Here is an 11,130-nt window from a genome sequence, read left to right as displayed (position 1 = left end):
ACCTCCAAAAATAAATACAATAAAACCAGTTATAAAAAAAAATTAATCTCATCTGAAAAATGTTTACGGAAAATTTTTATAAATATTATCCGCGCACAGCGCGGGTCTGGATCTAGTTGTCTATTTAAACAAGTAATGTTTTGTCTTCTTCTCTTCTTTTTGTCTTCAAGAGATTACAGATCAATCAATCTACAATAACCGTGATGTACAACATGAACTCAAAGTTACAACATGACTCTTGAGTTTAGCGATCATATATGCCGTTTTTAGAACACATACTCTTATAATTTTGTGTAATAGTGAGTTTCCTTAGCAACAAACAAAAAAAAACTGTTTAGCAAAAAGCAAACAAACAAATAACTGGATGATTTTGTACATAAACTAAAGTCAAGAACTTCTAAATCTACCATCTATTAAAGCAAACTACGGTTAACGGAAAAATAATATTGGACATAAAATTTAGGGCTTTTTGCAAAATTGACTCAAAACTCAAGGTCAAATACAAAACTAACCTATGCTTTTTTTGAATTTTTCTTTTGTCCTCTTCACCCTACAAGTTTACATTATTCACGAAAATGCCATTAATTTTTTTTTCTTTCGAAAATGGTATTTTTACTCTCTCAACCTCATCATCTTCAAGTATTTACAAGATTACCATTACTATCAATACCCTAACCACCATGAACAACTAATTTGAAGCTCTTAATTCATCTCAAATCGATTTACACTCTTTTTTTCCCAATTGTTATGAACTAAAAACAACATCTCTTTCACTTTGTCTCCATATTCATCCAAAAAACTCAAGTTTTTGATTATAAAATTTTTATGGTTGATAGAACCATTCAAGCTTATTATTCTTGGTGGGTTACCTTCGTTTGAGGTTCTATGTGGTTGGAGAAGACTTATGTGTGCGAAAGAAGTCATCTCGCTAATTAAGGTATGAAATTAAATTTTTTTCCAGATCTATTCGCCTAGAAGACTTACCTGGATGACTTATCTGTAAGTCTTCTGGTTGTAGAAGACTTACCTGTAAGTCTTCTGGTCAAACTGGATGACTTACTTGTAAGTCGTCCAGTTTTATTTGTAAAACAAAAAAAACTCCAGACGACTTACTAGTAAGTCGTCCAGGATAAACGAGTTAGTTTTGCATTTGACCGAATTGTGTCAGATATTTGACTTTTCCTGGACGACTTACTTGTAAGTCGTCTCTGGGAAAACTGAAAAAGCAATATTTTATTATTTCTAGACGACTTACAAGTAAGTCTTCTCAGGTTAGTTTTGCAATTGGAAAATAATATTTAAATATTTAATTAAAAAGATAAATGTACATTTAACTTTAGTCTTAACTAATCTCGATTTTAAAGTTTAGAGTTAAGAGGTGGATTTTTTTAGATTGTGGTTTAAAATTTTATAACATAAAAAGTAAATATTAAAAAGTGTAAATAATGTTTTTTAATAGTTTCAAAAAAAAATTCGAGTTTCAAAAAGAAAATAAATAAAAATTCCAAAAAAAATTTCAAAAGAAATTATTTATATAAAAATTCGAATTTAAAAACATATAATCCAAAACTACAAAAAAGTATTTTTTTATTTTTATTTATATTTACATATCTATAATATCAAGATCTTTTATATATTAAATGAAATATTTTGGTTATTTTTAGTATTTTTATGACAAAACTTGGAGAAGTGTCCATTTGGAAGAATTGTCCGTGGCATAAAATGACTTTGTTCGTGCCATGGGTTTACTAATATTAAGAGAACAAAATCTTATGTTTGGGCCCAGCCCATCTACCTGTATCCTCTCTCCTCTCTCATCTCTGTTTGTTTGTTCTCTTTTCGCTCAATCGATCGTGGAAGTGAAGACGAAGAAGATGCAGGCGGTTTCAAGGAGATTAATCCAGCGTCCTCTCTCCGGAGGAGCTTCAACCTATTCATCATCTTCTCTCAGATCGCTCCATGGAGTCTCAGATCGCCGTTAAGTTTCTGCGATTGATTTAATTTGATTCGCATTTCTGGGTTGCTAATGCGATATATATATATATATATATATATATATGGTTTTCTTCTTGTGGTCAGTTAATGGAAGTGATAATCGTCGCTACTCGTCTTCCCTGGCTACTAAGGGAGTTGGACACCTCGCTCGCAAGGGTACTGGTGGCAGATCTTCCGTCAGGTACGACATTTCTCTCCACGTTAGGAGGATAACGCAAGCTTATTAGTCTATACACATGTTTCTTTAGTTTTGAGCTTAGAAGATAGCTTTCATGAAATTAATTTACTTTATGGAGAAATATATCATCTTTTAAGGAGTTTTATGTAGCTTCAGTATAGATAGTTTGTCAAGTTTGCTTCAGAGCTTTCTGTTTCCAAATAAAGTGTATCATCTTTTGCATTGGCAGTGGCATTGTAGCTACGGTGTTTGGAGCCACTGGGTTTCTTGGTCGTTATCTTGTGCAGCAACTAGGTGAGTTGTGTGAATCAACTCTTGTTTTTTTTCTCTTCCTTAAAACATTTGTTGGTTTTCTAATTACTTGCAAATGAATCTCCTTGCTCCAGCTAAAATGGGATCGCAAGTGCTAGTTCCTTTCCGAGGCTCAGAGGACAATCCTCGCCATCTCAAGTTGATGGGAGATTTAGGACAGGTACTATGTGTTCTTTTTTTTTAACACAATGCTTCTAAGGGTATGTCACAACACTCACCTTTTTGGAATTAAGGTATGCTTTGGTGGATCAACAAATTTTTTAATGTTTGTTTGTTTCCAGGTAGTACCCATGAAATTTGACCCAAGAGATGAAGACTCAATTAAGGCTGTCATGGCAAAGGCTAATGTCGTTATCAATCTCATTGGTACTTAAATTTTTCTATGTTATTAGATCTTTTCAATAGCAACACTCTTCTTTTACCTATTGGATGATATTTATACTAATACTCAGGAAGAGAGTACGAGACCAGAAACTTCAGTTTCGAAGAGGTGAATCATCACATGGCCGAGAAACTTGCATTGGTATGTGTTTGAATCCTGACAAGTTTTCCCCGGAAACTCTGGTGAAGAGGTTTCCATTTTTTACTCCTCAGGCTGTTGTGTACTTCTGAAATGAGCTACACTTTTTTTAACCTTCAGGATGATACGGCTCTTTTGGTTATGTCTAATTAGATTGGGGATTGGTGGATTTGTTGTTTCAGGTGGCCAAGGAACATGGTGGAATAATGAGATTTATTCAAGTTTCTTGCCTGGGAGCTTCTGTATCTTCTCCTTCAAGAATGCAGAGGGCAAAAGCTGCTGCTGAGGAAGCTGTCTTGAGCGCCCTTCCTGAGGTAAACTTATCCCAGCTTTCCGCACATATAACTCTAATATATGATTCTAGTTATTCAGATAAAGTTAGATCCTTTACCTTTTTTTTTTCTTGTGTAGAACTGGAAAACAGTATATGAAATTATTAAACTCTAAAATCTCATAAAACTGTAAAGCAACAATGTAGGCTTGCATATGCGTTTTGCCATCAGCCTGCTTTTTCTAGTCATTTCCTGATGTGTATATTTGTTTCCTAGGCGACAGTCATGAGACCTGCGACCATGATTGGTACAGAGGACAGAATCTTGAACCCCTGGGCAATGTTCGTCAAGAAATATGGTTTCCTCCCGCTCATAGGTGGCGGGACCAACAAGTATGTTCTAAACCTTTATCTTATTTTTTTTCACTCGTTCATAGCAACTTACAGTGATTATAATCCATTTCTTTCCCTAACCATAACTTCATTGCAGATTCCAGCCCGTATATGTGGTTGATGTTGCTGCTGCAATTGTTGCAGCTCTCAAGGATGATGGCTCTAGCATGGGGAAAACCTATGAATTGGGTGGTCCAGATGTCTTTACCCCTCATGATTTGGTAAATTCTTCTTCTCCTTAATTCTCTGTCACTGTGACAGCTCAATGGGCTTGATTTTCAAGTTTTTTTCTTGCAGGCAGAGATCATGTTTGATATGATCCGTGAATGGCCTCGATATGTTAAGCTTCCATTTCCAATTGCTAAGGTAGCAGCTCAAATCCTTCACCGCTTATGGTAGAAACTCCATTGATTTTGTGGTTATCGTTGTCAAAGAAAGCGTATCTGAATTCTGAAGCTAATTAGAACTATAGAAGCCTAAGTTGTTAGGAATTTTTTGTTTTTGATTTTGGAATGATACTAATTTCATATATGTCACAATATGTTCTAGGCAATGGCGGGTCCTCGGGATTTCATGGTGAACAAAGTCCCGTTTCCTCTACCCTCACCCCAGATCTTCAATCTGGATCAAATCAATGCGCTTACGACAGATACACTTGTATCTGACAAGGGTTAGTCATTTTTCCACAGAAATGAAGTGAGTTCTCGTTGAATGAGCTGTTTGAGTCTCACTCCTTTATTGTTCGACACAATGGCTATTTTCAGCCTTGACGTTTCAGGATTTGGACCTTGTCCCTCATAAGTTGAAGGGATATCCAGTGGAGTTTCTTATCCAATATCGCAAAGGTGGTCCTAACTTCGGTTCTACTGTGAGTGAAAAGATACCAACAGACTTCTACAATTGATGCTGCTTCTGCTCAAAGGTCGTTTTCCTGGACTAATTATTTTCTCACAATGAAATTGCGGAAACCAGATTTGGTATTTTGATGCCTTTTTCATTTGCTTCTGTCAAATAATAAAATGGTTCTCCTCTTTCTTGTGTTCTGGACAAAAAGTGTAGCACATAAGTGTTAGAGAGGGGGCGATATCTGTCTTGATGGGACGATTTGGCCCCCTTAAAAATTATGCATTTTCAAACTTCATGTGCCACTATGCTCTTGAGTATAACTAAAGTGTCATGTGCTTTGGTCTTTGCATTTCATATAGCTCAGAGTTGTATGTTTTACTTGCACAAAGACGTTTCAACTTGTACATGTGTTCAATATAAGTTAAACCTTGGGAAAAGTTGAAGTACACCTTCAGGATAGTTTAACTCGGTTATATTTAAAGGTGGGTAATGAATCTAGTGATGCATATCTCATAGTATATAGCACTTTGCTTCTAGCTGTAGAAAAGAAAATGTAAAGAACTTTGGGAGACCTCAATAAACAAGAAAAGCATATAGAGCTAATATCATGTCGCTGTAAGGAATAGGCTAGACACGTTTTGAGTAATTGAGTTATCCCAAAAAAATGCAAATTCGGTAGAGAAGTCTGTCTAGTGGTGCAAACGTGACGAAAGTCACTGAGGCTACGGGGTTCTGAGTTGTAATAAGCACTACGTACCAATCACAATCTCAGCGGCCGGATTGTAACTAGTGACTTAAGTATTTATAAGACCATTTCATCCTGCTTTTATTGATTCGCGAATCTTTGAGGAATATATATTTTTCAATTAGTATGAATTTGTCAATTCATATCCGAATCCCCTACTTTTGCGAATCACCCTTTGCATGTCCACCAATTGTAACAAATAATTGAACTTGAAGCATCAAAAGTTAATAAAAATGTATTTTCTATAGTTGGAAGAAGAAAGTTAATGCTAGGCCATTACTACTCGCATCAAATCTGCATTATAAAATAATGTTAAATGCAAGTACTTGGGTGGTGCTATCCATGTGAGTTGTACATTGGGGAGCACAAACTGAGACTTCCCCACTCCCACGGCCACGTTTGTCCCTTCAAAGCTTCTATTTATTTTGTGTTTGTGGTGCTCGCTTTGATATTTATGACTATGATGCGTGAGATCCATACGAAGTCTTCTCCTTTAAATACTTCAGAAATACATATACAAATTCAGTTCCCACACCACCGACGCAGACGGCACACATTTTCGAAGTTCAAGTGCAAATCCCCATCGCAAATTTGACATGTATACACGCAACAAGTTATTTAGGAACATATTTTACCACCGTATATAGACGCTAATAATAATTTAAAAAAATAATGCAAAAACAAAACTCAAGACTAGAATTAGCTTTAAAAAAAACAACTTAAATTCCAAATATTCAGTTAGTAAGAAAGTTGGCAAGCGAATGACTCTGATTTAGTGTATGAATGGAAGACCAGATCAAAAGCAGTTCTCCTGCCACATGGGGTGATCTGCACTTTATTTGTCATTCACGTTTTTTTTTTTTTTTGCTTTAAAATTAAAAGGCAGAAGAACTGTCTTATGTTAGTTTTTTGTCTTTTTCTGTAAAAAAAAAGCAGTTCTCTGCTTCTCCTGCAACTATACCATTTTTGCAGCTGTTCAACAATTTTTCTTTTTTTCCCTAGCTAATAAACAGTTTTTCTCGCTCATTCTTCCACAACTACTAAAAATTCAATTGTACTCATTCAATTCACTAGTGTTGCTCCTCTGTCTCACGTAAAATATTATTGACTTTGTCAAAAATATAACATTTGCATTTAATTTATATTTAAATTAATGTGTCTGCTATATATTATTATATAACTTGGCAGAACATCAATTAATAGTTAAAACAATAAGAGCTAAAATATTTTGTAAATCATTTTTTCTAGACTTACGTCATTTCAAAAGTATTATTTGATTTAACTTATTGTCGAAATAATTAGATAAAAGTTGTTAGAATATGCATAATAATATAATTGCTCTTGTTATTGACTAACTTAAGGATGGGTATTCGAATAGTCATTTTGGTTTGGTTCGGGTCTATTCAGGTTTTGAATTTCCGGGATTAAATATTTCAACCCCATTAAAATTTTTGTAAATTTTTTGTTCGAGTTCGATTCGGATAACCCGTTCAAATATTTTCAAATATTTAGTCGATTTTGGTTCAGGTCGATACTATGATCGGATTTGGTTCATTTTTTTGGATTCAAAATGATTTCTAACCCGAAGCTAGCTCATGCTTTTCTAGGTCTTTGTAAATCTTTCCAGAATGTCGTTAGTAGATATCATATGTATCATAATTTTCAGATGATATCGTAAATATATTATGCGCAAATCAAAATACTTTTTAAAAATTGTTAATTTAACTTTCCTTATGTTTTGTATTTAATATTCTATATTTGATTTTATTTTTTGAACAATCTATATTTGATTATTTAGTTATATTTTTTTTAATCTTTAAATATATAATCTGCATTATTTAACTGTTTTTACCATTTATAATTATATCAAATCACTTGATCCGCTTGATCTGCACTTATCCTGCTTGATCTGATTAATCTGCACTTGTTTCACTTGATCTGCATGATCTGCTTGATCTGTATCGCTCGAACTGCTTTTACCATTCGAAGCCTTAATATCAGAGTAGTTTCTGATGTCTTGGGAGAACTTTTTTACGTGCTTACAATCATCACTCAGTTGGACATTATGATGAAAATCTCTTTGGTCCCAATGAAAAAGATTCCTAACTAAACTTATTCTAAAAGTTCTAATACACAAAAAAAATAGCACACGATTTTAAACAGAGTGGTCAAGAGTTGTGTACTCATGTCATGGAAATATTTAGGGTCCGAATGGAGCAGCGGGACAAGTGCGGTTCTCCCGCCACATGCAGTTCTCCCGCACTGCATTCACCATTCACAATTTTCTGTTTGTAAAAGCAGTTCAAGCGGGAGATCTGCATGCAGTTCAATATTTTTTGTCTTTTTGTGAAAAAAGCAGGAGATCTGCATGCAGATCTCATCCGCTAACATTTGGTGGTGTTGATCTGCTTTTTTTTTGTTTGGTCAATAAATAACTTTGTTACAACACATAACTTTAAAATATATTTATCTAGTCTTATAAATATAATATTTTTACTTTATTTTATTTACAACTTTAACAATACAAAATTATCATATATTTACTTATTATTTTTTGTCATATAATTTTTACTTTTTAAAATAATCATTTTAATATAATACATATTTCAATATATTATGTATATCTATAGTAATATAGTTTAAATATGTATACTAATATAAGAGATGCGTATTTTGTATCACGCAAATATATAGTAATATAATTTAAATATGTATACTTATGAAGAGGAGATGTATATTTCATTTATATATTTTATTATGATATGTATTATGAAAATATATAGTAATATAATTGAAATATGAACAATAATGGAAGAGATATATCATTAAGTTTTTATTTTAAAATTGTGACTTTATGAATTTAGTGCAATAATTTTTGTTATTTATGTATTATATTTATATATTATATATTTTGATATATTTTATTATAATCTTTTAAACATTTATTTGGACTTTTTCATTTAGAACTATAATAACTGTTTGTTCTGAACTATAATAACTGTTTGTTCTGATTGTTCCGCATTTCTCCTGCATATTCTGTTTGATCCGTTTGATCTGCACTTCTCCTGCTTGATCTGCTTGATATACACTTATCCTGCTTGATCCGCTTGATCCGCTTGATCTGCACTGCTTGAACCGCTTTTACCATTCGAAGCCTTAATTAGCGGAGGGGGAAGAAAGTCGGTCAAATGATGGGGATTAACTTGAAGTAATCATCATGTTACAACGTGTTTTTGCTTTAAGCTTTGCTATTAAATTTCGTCGTTTGTGTGCGTATAACACCCTATCCCATCAGTACACGTGGAGTAATTTCCACGCGCTCGCCGGAATAATCACGTTACGAGCGAAGAAGCGGAGTCAAAGGAGGAAGGTTACAAAGCTGACCTCATAGACCCCTGTAGCCGACATGTCAGCAAAGAAATAACATACGTGGCAAGGTTCCACTGGTCACCGACAAGTAAGAAGAAGAACTTACGGCGCATATTTAGCGTTCCGACTAACGTGCGCTCTGAATCTGAAAACTAAATTCTTAAATAAAACTCTGTTTTTTTTTTCTGTCTCTCTCTCTCTATGACGGTGGTGATGAGAGCAAACCAGGTGAAAGAATAAACTCATTGATCTTCTTCAATCTGAAAACACAATTCATCTTCCCTTTCAGACCACTTTAGATCTTTCGGATCAAAAAGCTCTAATCACCACCACCTTCTTCTTGAGTTCCTCATTGCTGTACCTTCATCTCAAAATCTTCTTCTTCTGAGCTTGAGCTTGGGTTTAGGTTTGAATAAGATCTTGTAGAAAGACTCTAGATGACTCCGAGGGTTGCAATGAGGCGTCGGTCAGCAGAAGAAGGAGTTGCTCCAACAGAGCCAACGGAGAAAGGAAACGAGGGGAAGAATCAAAACAATCGAATCTATTTATTGGTCTCTATATCCCTCTTCTTCTGGGCACTCCTCCTCTGCTTCCATTTCTCTGTCTTAGGAAGCACCAACCCTAACATTCCCAAACAACAGATCCAGCTCCAACCTCAACCATCACAATCAATCTCTCTTCGCGTAGATAAGTTCCCTCTCCACCCTCCCAAAGACAGACTCCCTCCTGCTCCGTTAGCTAACTCTACGGAGACCGTTAAGTCTCAAGAGTTTTCGTTTGTGAGAGCTTTGAAGACATCAGAGAACAAGAGCGATCCCTGTGGCGGCAAGTACATTTACGTCCACGATCTCCCCGCCAAGTTCAACGAGGACATGCTTCGTGACTGCAAGAAGCTCAGCCTCTGGACCAACATGTGCAAGTTCACCACCAACGCTGGCCTCGGCCCTCCCCTCGAGAACGTCGAAGGTGTCTTCTCCGATCAAGGCTGGTACGCTACCAACCAGTTCGCCGTCGACGTCATCTTCAGCAACCGGATGAAACAGTACAAATGCTTGACCAACGACTCCTCCCTCGCCGCCGCCATTTTCGTTCCCTTCTACGCCGGTTTCGACATCGCTAGGTACCTCTGGGGGTACAACATCTCCACCAGGGACGCCGCGTCTCTCGAGTTGGTTGATTGGTTAATGAAGCGGCCTGAGTGGGAGATCATGAGAGGGAAAGATCATTTCCTTGTTGCCGGTAGGATCACTTGGGACTTCAGGAGGTTGTCTGAAGAAGAGAACGATTGGGGGAACAAGCTTCTCTTCTTACCAGCTGCCAAGAACATGTCTATGCTTGTCGTCGAGTCTAGTCCCTGGAACGCTAACGATTTTGGGATCCCTTACCCGACCTACTTCCATCCAGCGAAAGACTCTGAGGTGTTTGAGTGGCAAGAGCGGATGAGGAACCTCGACAGGAAGTGGCTTTTCTCTTTCGCCGGAGCGCCAAGACCGGACAACCCCAAGTCCATCAGAGGGCAGATCATCGACCAGTGCAGGAACTCCAAGGTTGGGAAGCTGCTGGAATGTGATTTTGGGGAGAGCAAGTGTCACGCACCGAGCAGCATTATGCACATGTTTCAAGGCTCTCTCTTCTGTCTTCAGCCGCAGGGGGACTCTTACACACGGAGATCGGCTTTTGACTCGATGCTTGCGGGGTGCATACCTGTTTTCTTCCACCCGGGATCAGCCTACACTCAGTACACGTGGCATCTACCCAAGAACTACACGACCTACTCGGTGTTCATCCCTGAGGATGATATCCGGAAGAGAAACATGAGCATCGAGGAACGACTCCTCCAGATTCCACCGGAGCAGGTCAAGATCATGAGGGAGAACGTGATAAAACTCATCCCAGGGCTGATCTACGCAGACCCGAGATCAGAACTGGAGACGCTCAAGGATGCGTTTGATGTCTCGGTGGAGGCCATCATAGACAAGGTGACTCGGTTAAGGAAGAACATGATCGAGGGTCGAACCGAGTATGACAACTTCGTGGAGGAGAACAGCTGGAAGTATGCGTTGCTGGAGGAAGGCCAGCGGGAAGCTGGGGGACACGTGTGGGACCCGTTCTTCTCGAAACCGAAGCCTGGAGAAGATAGCAGCAGCGAAGGGAATGGAGGCACGACCATTTCGGCAGATGCAGCTAAGAATTCATGGAAGAGTGAACAAAGAGATAAGACACAGTAAAGAACCAACCAACATTTTGTTTACGGTTTTTGAGATATAGCTTTTGGTTATATCATTGTTGTTATACGGACAAAGAGAAAAGAAAAGAATGATCTATTATTTTGTTGTTGTATTTGGTATCAAAAATGTAGTTTCTCCAGGTTCATAGAGATCAGTTTGTTTCAGCATCTTGTTGTATCAGCATCAGCAACCCACAGAGATTAATAATTGCAAGTGACCCCTTTCAAGTTTTAAGCTCAAATCAGTGCTGTGTTTACTTGTTTAAGAGATTGT

At 36.9% G+C, this 11,130-nt stretch overlaps 2 protein-coding genes across 2 annotated transcripts; both read left to right on the top strand.

Annotated features, from left to right (window-relative positions):
* Positions 1 to 1,817: 1,817 nt before the first annotated feature.
* Positions 1,818 to 4,864, top strand: LOC108806330 (NADH dehydrogenase [ubiquinone] 1 alpha subcomplex subunit 9, mitochondrial). Its single transcript, XM_018578416.2, has 12 exons — positions 1,818 to 1,977; positions 2,080 to 2,176; positions 2,403 to 2,467; positions 2,560 to 2,645; positions 2,767 to 2,851; positions 2,938 to 3,008; positions 3,188 to 3,319; positions 3,554 to 3,669; positions 3,767 to 3,890; positions 3,967 to 4,035; positions 4,219 to 4,339; positions 4,434 to 4,864. The coding sequence occupies exons 1-12, from the start codon at positions 1,875 to 1,877 to the stop codon at positions 4,571 to 4,573; spliced, it is 1,209 nt and encodes a 402-aa protein (XP_018433918.2). The 5' UTR covers positions 1,818 to 1,874; the 3' UTR covers positions 4,574 to 4,864.
* A 3,950-nt stretch (positions 4,865 to 8,814) lies between these two features.
* LOC108812382 (xyloglucan galactosyltransferase MUR3) lies at positions 8,815 to 11,024 on the top strand. The gene has a single exon (XM_018584632.2). It carries the CDS (start codon positions 9,067 to 9,069, stop codon positions 10,855 to 10,857), a length of 1,791 nt encoding a protein of 596 aa, XP_018440134.1. The 5' UTR covers positions 8,815 to 9,066; the 3' UTR covers positions 10,858 to 11,024.
* The last annotated feature ends 106 nt before the right edge of the window (positions 11,025 to 11,130 follow it).

The sequence above is a fragment of the Raphanus sativus genome, chromosome 6 (assembly GCF_000801105.2).
Source record: "Raphanus sativus cultivar WK10039 chromosome 6, ASM80110v3, whole genome shotgun sequence".
Classification (NCBI taxonomy): domain Eukaryota; kingdom Viridiplantae; phylum Streptophyta; class Magnoliopsida; order Brassicales; family Brassicaceae; genus Raphanus; species Raphanus sativus.
Note: the sequence above shows the minus strand (reverse complement) of the source record. Positions and strands in the feature narration are given on the sequence as shown.